At 37.1% G+C, this 14,200-nt stretch overlaps 1 protein-coding gene across 4 annotated transcripts in view; it reads left to right on the top strand.

Moving 5' to 3' along the window:
• The window catches only part of ACOX3 (acyl-CoA oxidase 3, pristanoyl), a 31,795-nt gene that overhangs the window by 16,884 nt on the left and 711 nt on the right, over positions 1-14,200 (top strand). For 3 of the 4 annotated variants that reach the window (XM_059845246.1, XM_059845247.1, XM_059845248.1), the window contains 10 exons: positions 385-481; positions 893-1,075; positions 2,352-2,474; positions 4,092-4,212; positions 4,682-4,801; positions 5,763-5,876; positions 7,310-7,425; positions 9,937-10,111; positions 10,578-10,645; positions 11,318-11,404. In XM_059845246.1, the coding sequence (XP_059701229.1) occupies positions 385-481; positions 893-1,075; positions 2,352-2,474; positions 4,092-4,212; positions 4,682-4,801; positions 5,763-5,876; positions 7,310-7,425; positions 9,937-10,111; positions 10,578-10,645; positions 11,318-11,404 (1,204 nt within the window). The remainder of the gene's footprint in view (positions 1-384; positions 482-892; positions 1,076-2,351; positions 2,475-4,091; positions 4,213-4,681; positions 4,802-5,762; positions 5,877-7,309; positions 7,426-9,936; positions 10,112-10,577; positions 10,646-11,317; positions 11,405-14,200) is intronic. The other variant, XR_009486311.1, reaches the window with a different exon arrangement.

Raw genomic sequence — 14,200 nt, 5'->3', positions numbered from 1 at the left:
CCCTTCCCTCAACCAGAATACATTACTTATCCTTCCATTCTTTTTTACTTCTTTCCTTACAAAGCTGCTAAAATGGTCTCCTAGATTCAATGAAGCGGGGGGTTTTTTTGGTTTTGTAAACATCATCTTTTTAAAACAAAAAACCAAAACTCAGAGGAGTTATAACAAATAATTTCTCTTCTTGAATTTATTGTACTGCTCTGAGTCTGAAACTCTTTGTTGTCCCAGGCATACTTCCCTAAAATTGCCTACCTGGCCTGATGGGCTCTGTTTTCAGTTCACTGACATACCTGAGATAATTTTGCAATCCCTTCTTTCTTTTGACCTTGTTTTCTGTAATATGTAGACATAGATTTTGTATTGTTTGTATATTTGTTTAAACAGATTTGCCATGTTCCACAATGTCAGGATACCAAAAGAAAACATCCTGAATATAGCTGGAGATGTCACAGCTGAGGGGAAGTACTCAAGTTCTATCAAGGTACGAAACAAGATCTTGTTTCACTAAATATACAAAGGTACAATTAGGTTGAGAGTCAGAGCAACGGGCCTTTTATGGCAGGAAGTACTGGATACCTGAAATTAAGAAGGCTGGTGGCATTTTGCGTGAGGTGTGAATGTTGGTTTTTTAATTGCCTTTCAGAGATGTCTCAACTCACCTTGCTGACTTTACTGAACTTTGTGTTTTTTGCATGACCCCACTGATCCCAAAGAGTTTAGAGTTTGACTGTGTTCAGGCAAGACTATTCTGAGTCTCACCTGAATGCCTCATCTGAATGAGTTGAGACAAAATTGTCAAAATTGCATCTGCTCATGCTACCAAGATGCATCTTTGTGGGGGTAAAATGAAATATTAGCCTCAGCATTCATTCTGTGCATTCTGTTCATTCAGGAGGCTAAAGAACGTTTCAGTGCAGCTCTGGGATCCTTGTCCAGCGGCAGAATTGTGATCACAGGACTTTCCACAACCAACTTAAAGCTTGCCTTGGCCATAGCCATTCGCTTCTCAGCAGCTCGCTGTCAGTTTGGACCAACTGAGGATGAAGAAATACCTGTCCTTGAATACCAAACACAGGTAAATACTTTGGAATTCAATCTACAGAATTGTGTATAATGAAACCCACATTCAGAGCTACTACAGGCCACAGTGAAATTAAAGTTGTCTGTATCACCTGAAGCATCATTCTAGTACAGCTGTGGGGGTTCATTCCAACTCAAAACCTTCTCCTGGCATGACCAGGCTTTTAGAACAAGTTCTTGGAAGAGCAAAACCAAAAAAAATCATGTTTCTCTGAAGTAACTGGAAGCATTTGTCTTCTAAAATAGTAACCTTGTAAGAGAAAGACTGTCTTCCATACACATGCAAAAGTACTGCAGATGTAGAAAGTAGCATTTGTTTCAAAGTATCAGTGCTTCTCTTGTTGCTATGCTAAGTTTCTTATTTGTAGCCTGTATGCTTTAAAAGTATAGAACTCAATGACATTCACTGTGGAAAACTCTCAAGCTAGTAGTGATTTAAGAGGATTATAACCAAGGTTTACCTGCAATTGATGCCGGTGAGAAACACTTTTTGCTCTGAAAAGAATAGAAAAACTGTATGTAGAATAACTGGGAAAAGGGGAAAACTCAGATCTGATGAATGACAGAGGTTATTACATAAGAAGTGCTGAAAACAATCCTGCCCAGTTGGTCCTTGCACTGTGAGTGCCTTTTTTCAGGTTGACACTTATCTTGCTATGTTGAAAGATTTCTTGAGTTTCTACAAGCTGGTGGAAGGTGCCTTCCTTCCACCGTTTCTGAATTAGGCAGGATCTGCTTTCCACTGTTCTTTTAGTCTCTCAGTTTTTCCCAGTTTTGGCTTGTTCTGTGGGTTCTGCTTGCTGAAATTTTCATTCCCTTCTTCCTTTACCACAAAGACTTTCAAGCAGTTTTTCTTTTCCTTCATGAGCCCCATGAAATGGTTCCAACATCTGTCATGATTGTACTGAGGAAACTTATGAATTGTGACTGACCCTGGCATGCCAGACATTTTATAAACACATGGCAAAAATATGTCTTTGGTCCCCAAAGCCTCAGTGCACTTTTTCCGTGGTTTAAAAGAGTGCTTATCACCAATTCATGAAATGTGAGAACTAAAACAATATAACCATAACTTGTATAAAGAGAACAATAACTACCTATAAAATAATTAAATGTAATTAAATTATATTATAGGTGGTTATTGTTCTCTTCTCCATTAAGCAGTTTTCCATTTTGAACACAGTAAAAATTGACAAGTAGGTTCAATATAATAACTATTAAAAGCATATATCAATTTGTAAACAAATCAATTTAATTCTTTTTTTTTCCAGCAATGGCGTCTTTTACCGTATCTGGCTGCTGCATATGCCTTAGATTATTTCTCAAAGTCCCTGTTTGGGAACTTTGTAGAGTTTTTTGCAGGTGTTTTGACAAAGCAAAGGAGTCAGAGACAGGTGAGATGTTTACATATTTTCTCTTCACTGAGTTCTTACTGTAATAAACTGGAAACTGTTAAATGGAAGACCAATTTAGAAGTCTTATGCTCTCTTACTATCAGGAATGATAGAGCAATGTCTCAGAAATATGGGGCATTCAAAGTACTGATTGAAGTTGCATTAGAATAGCATTCAGATTAGTTTTGATGAAGTGATTAACATTTTATTGATTTCTGTGGGATTGAAGGTTGTGTTCTCTTGCAGAATTTTTTATCATAAATATAGTATGATGGTGTAAATTCAGCTTATAACTGTTGTAAATGATTCTACAGGGAGCATATATCAAAGATTTTCTGAAAATATCTTAATTCCTGCACAAACTCTCTGAGTCTGACTTGAGTTTGAAATTCAATTCACGCCTTAAAATAAATATTTTTAGTGAAAAAAGTTGACTTCTGAGCCTTAGCACTGAATTTTACTTCCACAGTCAGCCCACTGGAAGTCATCCCTTTACAGAGGAAATAGTTTAATCTATGAGTCTCTGTGCAAGGACTGATTCTTATCAAATTAACTGCAGTATTGTATTTTTACAGCATATAAATTTTATTTAATTTTATAATTTTTGGCAATAAAAATTTTAAGGCCTACATACTGGCTGTGTATTGTTCAGGTCTTTTTTAAGTCTTCAAGCTTTTTTCAGCTGAACTAAAGCTCACAGAATAACTTTTACTAATGGTAGGGTATTTTAATTTCTCCTCTTTTCACAAAACGCAGAATAATCTATTTGATTCAGGTTTGATATCAGGTTTTTACCTGATACTTCATCTCTGGAGTTCTTTGGTGCAGTCACAAATCTTAGGGGAAACAGTGGATATCATGGAAAAAATCATGTTAGAAAAGAATCTCATTGTTGACAATTTTAACAATGTAATTCTTATGGATTCCTTTTGTTCTACAGGAGATCTTAAACAACATCAGTCAGGGAGGTGCTCTTAAATAAGCTTTGGTTGTATCAAGCCCCTGTCTCCAAATGAAACCAGAATTCCAAATGCATTTTCAGAAGGTCAATAAAGTTAGTGTAAATGCAGGTTACTGTGATTCTCTTTGAGTCTCTGAGGGTGCACATAAAAATTTTCCTCCTCTTTGCAAAACTGATGCTTAAAAGATCAGTGAGTACTGTGTAAGGGACAAAACATTATAACTACCCTATTGCTGGCTGGGGAGAGAGATACTGCTTATGTCACGGAGGGAATAGAAGCCTTTTCTGGACAGGCCACCCTCAACCACCTGCTTCTCCATTTTTGGGAGGGAAAGCTTGGCAGGTGGTGAATTAGCTCACTCAGTGCCTTGCCTGCTGGTACAGCTGAATTAAGATGCACCCATGTACCCATTACCTGACACAAATTATTGCTGTCTCATATAGGAAAGTTGGTGCTGAAAGTTCCTCAGTTGTGGCAGGGTTTTTCTGTGGCACCAAAGAATATGCTTTGCACTTATATAGATCTCAGAGAGTTTTATGTCTGTATTGCCAGTTACTGTTCGTTACAAAGCAGTACATGTATCTATGGCTTTAGCTGGTCACCAGCTTAATTTCTATAAAAGTTATTCCTCATTTATAATTTGTTTTTCACAAAGGCTGATTTGGGACGTGAGATTCATGCTTTATCTGCTGCCAGCAAATCACTGGCCTCTTGGACTGCTCAGCAGGCAGCCCAGGAGTGCCGAGAAGCTTGTGGAGGGCATGGTTACCTTGCCAGTAAGTTACAGACACGGCATGCGCTGATCTGAAAGAGAATGGTTATTTTGATGTGTTCTTTGACTGCTGTTGTGCTATGATTTCTGAATTTTACCAATGTGTTTAGAAAGCATTTTATCCTCATATCCATATTTTTAAGTTTTATTTCATACCTGAAGTAATAAGAAAACCTCCCTAAACCCATATAGGATCTGCGCCAGCATTTGGAAAGACTGTACAAGTAATTCAGTCTCAGTTTCAAATATAGAGATGCAGACTTTATAGATGAAAATTTCTCTTGTAAGTTTAATGCAACACTTTTCTAAAATGTTTACTGTACAAGGTAATCAGTGAATTTTCAAGCTCATCTGTTTGTAACAGTAGTTTTACATACAGGAATAGACAGCATTTTGTCACAGAATAATTATTTAATCTCTCTTAGCTTCTACTAATATGTTGAATTATATTAAACTGTGCACTTGTTCTTAAGTGAGTCGTCTGGGTGAAATCCGAAATGACAATGATCCAAACTGCACATATGAGGGAGATAACAATGTCCTGCTTCAGCAAACCAGCAACTACTTAATGAGCTGGATGAATTGCATAAGAGGTATGTTTTCATTGTGGAATCTTACTGGACCCAACAGTGTGTAGCTAGTGGAATTAGAAGGTAATTTCATACTGAAAGTAATTGACAGTCATTTAATAATTTTGTGGAGCATAAATAATGTGCTTCAGACTCCATCATATGGTACATTCACAATACAGAAGTATTTGCTGCAAGAAATATTCTTTCTCCTATCTTGCAGCAGCTGGCTAGATGTTTTGCCATCCCTAATCAGGTTAAGCCATATCTTACTCTGAGAAGTGCAGTTTAGTTCAGCTGAATTAGCTCAGCACTGCATCCAGGTCTGAAGAGCTATCTGCATGGGCAGATAGTCATGGGCCAAAGGGGAATGGTTTTAAACTAGAAGATGAGAGATTTAGATTAGATCTTAGGAAGAAGTTCTTCTCTGCAAGGGTGATGAGACACTGGCACAGGTTGGCTAGAGAAGTTGTGGATGTCCCATAGGATAGGGCTTGGAGCAACCTGGTCTAGTGGAAGGTGTTCTTATCCAGGATGGGAGGGTTAGAACAAGATGATGTTGAAGGTCCCTTCCAGCCCAAACCATTCTATGATTCTGTATTGGTAAAGTCATCATAAGTCTGTTTATTGTACTTGGAACACTTCATATCACCTGACTTGGTAGCAATATCCATCACCACATCTTGTAGTTCTCCAGATTTTGTTTCAGTTTTCCAGCAATGAGTTTCACTAGCATCTTACAGAGCTGGAAAACTCAGCAGTTGGAGTTGAATCTTATGGGGAATAATTATAGGCAGTGATGTCAGGTTTTTCCACACTTGTCTACCAGTCCTCTTTTGGCTGGACTAGGCCATCATAAAATAAGTATTATGGTCTAATTGCATCTGGCCTGTCAAGTGTATGCATGGCTTTGTAATAGGCTTTTTGTTCCAAAAAGTCTGATTTCTTTTCTCATAAATCATTTTTATTTTCTCTGGTATTTCAGATAAAGCTCCTTTTGAATCCCCTTTGGGAACAATAAACTTTTTGCAAGACTACCATCATATTCTTGGCTGGAAATTCACAGCCATTAGTGTTGAAGATTGCATGGACTCCTCAGGTAGGCTTCTGCTGTCATTAAACTGATTCTAGAATTTTAAATTCCTTTCCAGTGGAAAGGATCCAGAGGTTTGAGATTCAACCTTTGCTGCTTATTAGATATTTGTCATATTTGCTGACATTTTTTGTATTACATGAATTTTTATTTACCAAGAACATAGTTTGCATTTCAAAATACATTCTGTTTTCCCCAAATTCATTTCTGGAATGGAGGATACCATCAAATATTATTTTTTCTCTTTTCTTCCCTTAAAATAGCATCTCTAAGTTAGGGTTTTTCACCACTGTATTAGAAGGTAATGGCAAGGGTTTTCTACCACTGGTAAAAAGGTAAGTTAAGGTTTTTTACCACTGTGATAGAAGGTAATGGCAATCAATCCCCTTGGACCTGGAAAACAGTGTTTTCCAGTTCTAAGGGGATTGATTGCCATTACCTTCTATCACTAAATTAGCTTATTTTAGAAAACCATACAAGCATGTTGAAAAGGCGTGAAGTTCATCTGCTTTTGACAGATGCTTTTTGTTGTATAGAGAAAAATTAGTAATGGTGGAAAAACAGTTCCCTGTAGTTTTCCTGCTTTACTCTGCTATAATCAAGTCAAGTATGATATTAGATGCTGTTCCCATTTTTGTATCACTGAGCCCAGATTGGCCCTTGGACACAAAAGTTAAAAAGTATACCAACACATAACGAGGGAACAGCTCATGTTCTCTCCTCTCATGCAATACCTACTGAACAAGACCATAGTTTAAAAAACGTCTGAATCTGTTTCTTGATCCATTCTGTTAGAAACTGGACTGTTAATCTAAATGCCTTAATTTAGGCAGCATGTGAACACTCCCTATACCCTAAGGTATCCTCTACATGAAATCTTTAGCTAAGAAACAAGCAAGCTGGATTCATGCAAGGACTTCATGCTGAATAACGTTTTACTTTAATAGTTCTAGGCTGCTCTTAGAAATAGGACAGAATTATGTACAAAGCTAATTTAAATGTGATTACATTCAGCCACCAGTGAATGTTGCAAGTCACATGCTTCCTGTAATTCTGGACTGTCTTCTGTTCTTGTATTCTCAGAAGAGACTTTGTACCTTGCAGGCCTCAGTCTTCATATGAAAAAAAATATATATTTATTCAAGTAAGAAGTCTAAACTGAGCTGTGGATACACCTTGTCTTCCAGCTTGGGGTCAGTTTGAAGTACTGTATGGCCAGACATGATTATGTCTTCAGTGTACCCTCAAAATCTGACTGTTCTCCCCAGATATTTATTGTGTCTACATTAATGGAAAAAGTAACATGTCAATGGATTGCTTAATTAATGGTTTCAATTTCCATCTCAAGTAACAAAATCTGGGACTGCAGTAGAATTTTCATGTGACTTCTTGCATCATAACTGTGAATGTTAAGAATTTTGCTTTTTTCTTTTTCATAGTTCCTTCAGCAGCTTATAAATGGCTGGTTTGCTACTTGCTCCGAGAGAGTGACCTAAAAATGAATAAGGAGAAGCAGGCCGGACAAAGTGATTTTGAGGCAAAAAACAACTGTCAGGTAATACTTAATAATCTTTTGTATTTTATTCATTTCTTTTCATCCAGGTCTTTCAGTTTCTGTTAGTTTTATCTTCTTTTATCATAAAGTACCATTTCCTGAACCATAATGCAGCAAGTCAAATAACTAATAAAACTTAGTACCTGACTGTGTGCATTGCATAGAACATGATAGCATGAGGACAGTCACCATCAGCAGAAGTCTTCCAGGATATATTCAGGATATATTTCCCTTCAGAAAAGTTGCAGGCATGTGCTGTTTGATGTCTGCAATTTTGATAGCACAACTTCTGAAGACTAAATCTGTTAGTATTAAATACACTGCAGCATCTGATTATTACTTCTCCATCTGCACTTGGCCAAATACATAATGTAGGAAAGAATCTTGCTCTGGCAGGCAGGTAAACTAGATGACCTAATAGGTCTTTTTCATCTCTAATTCCTATAGTGCAAAGTACTCATGAAAGATACCAGACTGACGGCATTGGAACCTGAAAAGGAAACATTGACAATTTACATATAGCAGATCCACTCTCCCACCAGAGAGTTTTAACAGCTAGGAATGGCTTAACTCCAAATTTCAGTATTTATCCCCAAGCTCACCAGATTCCTCTACTACCTTCATAAGAAAAATTGGCTCACATCCAAAGAATGAGCGCTTGTCATTTGTCACTGAGAAAGGTCAATTCCCTGAAGGTGGTTGGTGTCATTTACTTTATCTGTAAAGCTAAAAAACAGCAGGAAGGAATAGTCAACATTAGACCCAGCCTGGCTTCAATGGGATAATCTGTGTGAAACCACTGGTAGAGGGGAGAAAATCTTTCCTGCTTTTACCCTAGAAGCAGCTTATTAGAGAAATTCTTCAGGCTCAAATCAATGGGAATTGCCAGAAACTCCAGGCTGATTGTCAGTTACCCAGGTTTTGGTGAAGCTGGTGCAGGGGCCAGTGCAATAGAGAGAATGGTGAGCTCAGAAGTATGAAGACTGTCTTTTCTGTTATATTTAAAATTCAAAGAGGTTCAGGCACACAACTGCTTTTGAGGTAGGCATTGGTATACTTAAGGTCATTAGTTTTTCTTTTCTCCCTACAATTCATCCTCAGGACAGCAGGACTTTTTATTTTAAATGTCATGCCTCAAAAACATTTGAAAATTATTTACAAGCTATGCTTTGAAGACATATACATATTTGATTTAAAACTTTCTGGGCATGAAGAAACACTTTTCTGTCAGCCGAGTGGTTGACTAATACAAAATATTTGTTCATGTTATGGGGGATCTGGAAGAGATTCCTAGCCTATCCCTAGAGGTTATTTTGGTTTGAGCACAGCTACAGAAGTGCAAGCAATGGGAAAGAGGAAAATAGAATTATAGGGGAGAGCAACAGGAAAACAATTCTTAATGTTTCATTTGGGATGTTAAAATGCATTTTGTTCTGACTAGGGAGTTAGCACATCTCAAAAAAACGTCTAGTAAGGGGGCAGTCCTCCTTAATGCTGCAGAGACTAGAGGATGTGTATTTTGCTGTTTATAATATATCTGAGCTTGGACATAGGTGTGCCACTGGGCAGCTGCTGTTGAGAGAGACAGTGATCTTTGGAATACCCTTTCTTTACAGGCTGCAGTGGATCTAAATGCAAGGATATTTCAAGTATATTTAAAATAAAATAATTAAAACTAATCAACTAATTCTACATGAAAAAAATTAAACACCCAAACCTTAACAAAACAAACTTAAAACAAACATGACTTACATCATTGCAGCAAGTCAGCTAGAACAGCAATGGCTTCATATTCCCCTGCTGTTCACCAGCTAGAATGTTGTCAGTCAGCAATCTATTCCATGGCAGCACATATAGCAAATATGTGCAGTACATAAATGTAGACAGGTGTTCCTATGTTAGTACATACAATCACTTTGCATTAACAGTAACTGGTGACTTGTCTTTCTCATCAGATAGTTGGCAAGGACTAATTGCATAGTTCCTTCAAGACATACTGCAATCTATTGCAATCCATCAACAAAATCCACTCATGCTGACACGATCAGATTTTTGTTTATTATTTGAAGGGACTGTAATAATTTTTCAATAGGAAGATTTTTATCCTCTTTATAAAACTCTGGATCATATTAAATAAATATAAACCTATCTTTTTCCTTCTAGATTCATGTAGGTTTCTTAACAATCCTAAAATCAGCAGACCTGGTTTTACATTTTCTTCTCTCTGATGTAGCTTCTTGATCCCATAAAGCCTGGGTGCAACAGCCAAATTACACTGGTAATGGGCACTCAACCTTACTTCTAATAGGCATTTCATGAGACATTCCACAACTAACCTTTGCACAGACATTGTGGAACGTGTTTTCTCCTACTGCTAGAATTTCTCCCACTAGATCATCAAACTGAGTCAGCAGAACTCCACTAACTTCACCAGACCAATGTGATTCTGCACAGGCTGAGGACTGTTTCTTTGTGTTTTGTTCTCAGTGCTGTCCTTCCCTGTCTCCTCAGGTGTACTACTGTCGCTCTCTGGCTCTGGCTTTCATTGAGCACACAGCCTTACAGCGCTACCATGACTACAGCCATGATGCCAGCGTCCCAGCAGCTCTGCAGCCAGTGCTGAGGGATCTCAGTGCTCTCTATGGGCTCTGGTCCTTGAGTAAACACCTGGCTGTGCTCTACCAAGGTGAGGTCAGCTCCCTGAATGTGCTGTGTATGTCACTTTTATAAAAAGTACAAAAAGTATTTCCTGGATGGGGCAGAGAATCCTAGTGATGATTTATGTTACAGCATTTTCTTACTGCTTGTTTAATACAAAACAATCATTCAGATTTTCAGGAGTAGGAATCTTTAGTGAAAAATTAACCCAAAAGTCTCTCTTACCTCAGAGATGATGGAGATAAGAGGTTTTGCTGTGATCCAGTGCTTGTGTGAGAGGATGAGGGATAGGCAGCAAGATGCTGTAATGTAGCTCCTTGCTGCAAAAGGCAATAGCTTAGACTAAGTTTTGCAGTCAGCTCATTAATGAAAGACTGTCACTTCAATTACACAGGTGCAGCTACTTAGTCTTGACTACTGAACTCATGAACTTGGCAAAATTTTTTATCAGTGTAAACTTAACTGGTATAAGCTTCTTTGTGAATATTTTTAAGGTGGCTATGCTTCAGGTGAACAACCTGGGAAATTTATTCAGGATGCTATTCTGAAGCTCTGTTACAGGGTAAGCCTGTTTATTGTGATTAAATATATAGTATATAAACACTAAAAAAGAGATACACGGCTTATAGTCATCAGATTATTCTGTACTTCATGGGGTAAGTTAGCAGGATATTACAGTAATGGTTTCTGAATAATTTTCTGTGAAGTGTAGCAACTCATTGACCCTGAATCTAGTCTTAATTTATTTATCAATAAATGGAAAACAGTATATCCTACCAAATAACACCATAGCATTTGTGGCCTTACAATCTTCAGTGAAATGTTTCAATCCAGTTCTTTTTATTTCATTGTTGGGTTAGTTTGTGATTTTTTTTCTTTTTTCTTAGCACAAAAGCTTTCCAATCTGCAACATATTCTTTGCAGGTCAGCAAAAATTCAAAGAAGAATCTGGTCCTTATATTTTAAAGTCCCAAAATATATGTGTTTATACATGTGAATAGCACCATATTGATTAAAATGTGTTTAAAACCCTCTTGGTAAAGGAGGAAATACAGTCTCTTTTGGCAGTTACCCTGGGATTGAAAAAAATCAAAATAAAACTAGGCTACTTATTGTAGATTTCTCTTAAATTATCAAAGCTGGTACTTTATGAAAATAATTTTTATGCTGCTCTGTAGTTCAGCCATAGACAATTACAGAAGTTGTCAAATGTATGTCTTTTGGTTTTAAACAGTTGAAAGATGATGCAGTTGCCCTGGTTGATGTCTTTGCTCCTTCTGACTTCATTCTCAATTCTACCATTGGTAAAGCAAGTGGAGAGGTAAGAAAACCCATTGTAAATTTTTAACTTTAATCATGAGGAAGATTATTGCCTGTAATTAGCCTTAACATATTCAAGACATTTCATAGGTACAAAAGAAAAGAAAGACAATTTTTCAGTGGAACATACTACCAGAGTTAAATTGATGTCAGCAGAAAATGAAGTTTTTCATTTACTGGAGATAAGCTTCAATGGGAAACTTGTACAATATTGCTGTAGTTTGCTGTTGTGGGCATCTGTGCACTGAACTGGAAAAGGGCTGAGAGAAATGTTTTGGTGTAGTTATACAAAGCTAGAGTTAAGAGCATAAGGAGGGCCATATTGGATTCAGTTCACAGAATACTGTGTGGCTGACAGGGATGGATGGCCAAAGAGAACACTGGGAAACAGATGAAATAGTGAGGTGTTCTTTTCCTGATGTCTCAGCTGTTGACAGTTTAAGAAATGCCTCATGCCATAGGTTCTGTTTGTATCATTCTGTTTAGTAGCCACATATGTGGCTATTCTCCATTTTTTCCCATCCATTTTCAAGATCAGCTGTCATTTGGCTTATATCACACCATCATTTCTACAATTTAATTATGAGTACTGCTAGAAAATACTTCCTAGTCCCAGTCCATATCTATTTACCACTTATGGGAGCCTTTTCATTCCTCTGACAGATCTTGTTTTCCTTCTCTGTGTATTTTCTGCTTCTGCCATATCCTTTCTGAAATGGCATAACCAGACTTACAAGTAGGACTTGGGATGTGGGTGCACCATGGAGTTGGCTACAACAGCTCCTGGTCCCTCCCTGCATTTTTTTTTTTTTTTTTGGACATATTTCAAGATCTGTCTTTATTCCAAAATCTCAGCAAACCAAAATTCTTGCTTACTGAGCCAAACCTACTCATCGGGGCCGAGCTGTGGGATAACTATTCTGCAGAGACCAGTGTCACAGTACAGTAGTTTGGGTTGGTGTGGATGGATGCTGCAGACAATCCCTGGAGCCTGGGGAGCCTGCCAGGATGTTTGACAGGAATGCTGCATCTGACTCCGTGGTTTTCAGTATTTCATGTGGATTCTTTCCTGAAGTTGCCCCTTGTTCCCATGGTGATCCAGAAATACAGAGGGCAGAACAGATGTTTCTAAGCTGACCTAACACAATGATTACTTTGTTAGCAGTCTCTACAAATGAGGCAGGAAAGGCTGTCTCTACCTATCCAGCCATCTCCAAGAGGGCTGTAATCATCACTGGAAACTTTGTTTCCATTTCTGTAGGTTTGTTTTTTTTTTTTTGTGGAGTAAATGAATTCAAGAGGTCATGGGAGGGAAGCTCCAAAGGTAACTCTTCAGAGAAGGAACATAGTTTGTTAGAATGTTAAGAGTATCTGTATTGGCCAAAAGCCCATTTTTACACATTTTTTTGTCTCTAGAAAAAGCTGTGAGCAGATGCTATAGGCAGAAAAATAAAATATGGTACAACTACACAGTGATCCATTCCTAGAATAGTATCCCCTTTCCAGCAGTCACCTGGAGATTTCTTATCAGTAGCTGATAAAGCTGTCATGATGGATTTGGCTGGCTCCTCATTGGGTACCTCTTAGCTCTCACAAATGCAGAAGCCATAGAAACCTATTAATATTAGATATTAATATTAGGAGTATAATATGTGAGAAATGCATGTAGGAATCTAAACACTTCCTCATGTACTTAATTTTTTATTAATTCACTGAATCATTGAGAAAATAATTTTATTCAGTGCTATTCAACCCATGTTCTACAGAATTTAGGAAGGTTTTCTGAATTGTCTGTAAGTCTGTGGTTTTCAACTTGTGTAAATATTTTCAACTGAAATTCAAAAAAGGCTGCCAATCCCTCACTCAAAATACTTGTTAAAGATCATTGTCTCCTGGCTGTCTATGTTTAATCCTCTATTCATTGCTGTCTTTGCACCTTCTAAGAACCAATAAAAACATTTTAGTAAAAATTACAGTATTTTAAAGAATAGATTACCCAAGTATAACAAAAAGGTGAATTTAATTCAGGATAAGTTGTGTTGTGCTGCAGTGGAGTGCCTTGCACCATAACCCACAGATCATAGTTGGAGCTGAGGAAAAGTTTCAAATGTTTTTATAGGCAGCTTTAAGCCCTAAAGAAGAATTCAGATTCTCTTTAAAAAGAACTTTGACAATCTCAGCCTAAGTCTGCTAAGGTATTGCCACATTTATTTCAGGATTAATTAAAACTTGTTAGACAATATTTAATCAAAATTCGAATGGAATAAGTTGTTAACATTAGCCCATGTAATTAAGGTAAAATATATTTAAAATAAATATAGTCTATTTCAATATTTATTTAAATCATCACAGATATTTAGGGCCACAGCATCTTTTGGTGAACAAAAATGGCATTTCATTTACCTCACTGACTGCTTTTATACTACACTATTATTTTGTTACACTGTGCTCTCTTACTGCTGATAATATGTTTTTTCTTTCCTGGTTTTTCTATAAAGTAATTTAAAGTTTTAAGCTTTTGTTAATTATGAATTAACAAATATTGTTAAAATTCTACTTTTGCAAAATTTGCTTCTTTTTAACTCTTTCACAAAAAAATTGCAAATTAGTAAAATGACAAATAAGCAATCTGCTCTTGAGGGAAGAATTTCTTATGCTCAAATCAAACAGTTCACACAGGGAAAGAAGTTCTGTTACTTTCCAGAAGTGTATTCGAACAAAGATAACAGCCATCCATGAGTGCTTTCAGATACAGCCCTCAGGTTTGGACAGAACAAAGATTGGCTTAATATAATCT

Source organism: Haemorhous mexicanus, chromosome 4 (assembly GCF_027477595.1).
Source record: "Haemorhous mexicanus isolate bHaeMex1 chromosome 4, bHaeMex1.pri, whole genome shotgun sequence".
Classification (NCBI taxonomy): domain Eukaryota; kingdom Metazoa; phylum Chordata; class Aves; order Passeriformes; family Fringillidae; genus Haemorhous; species Haemorhous mexicanus.
Note: the sequence above shows the minus strand (reverse complement) of the source record. Positions and strands in the feature narration are given on the sequence as shown.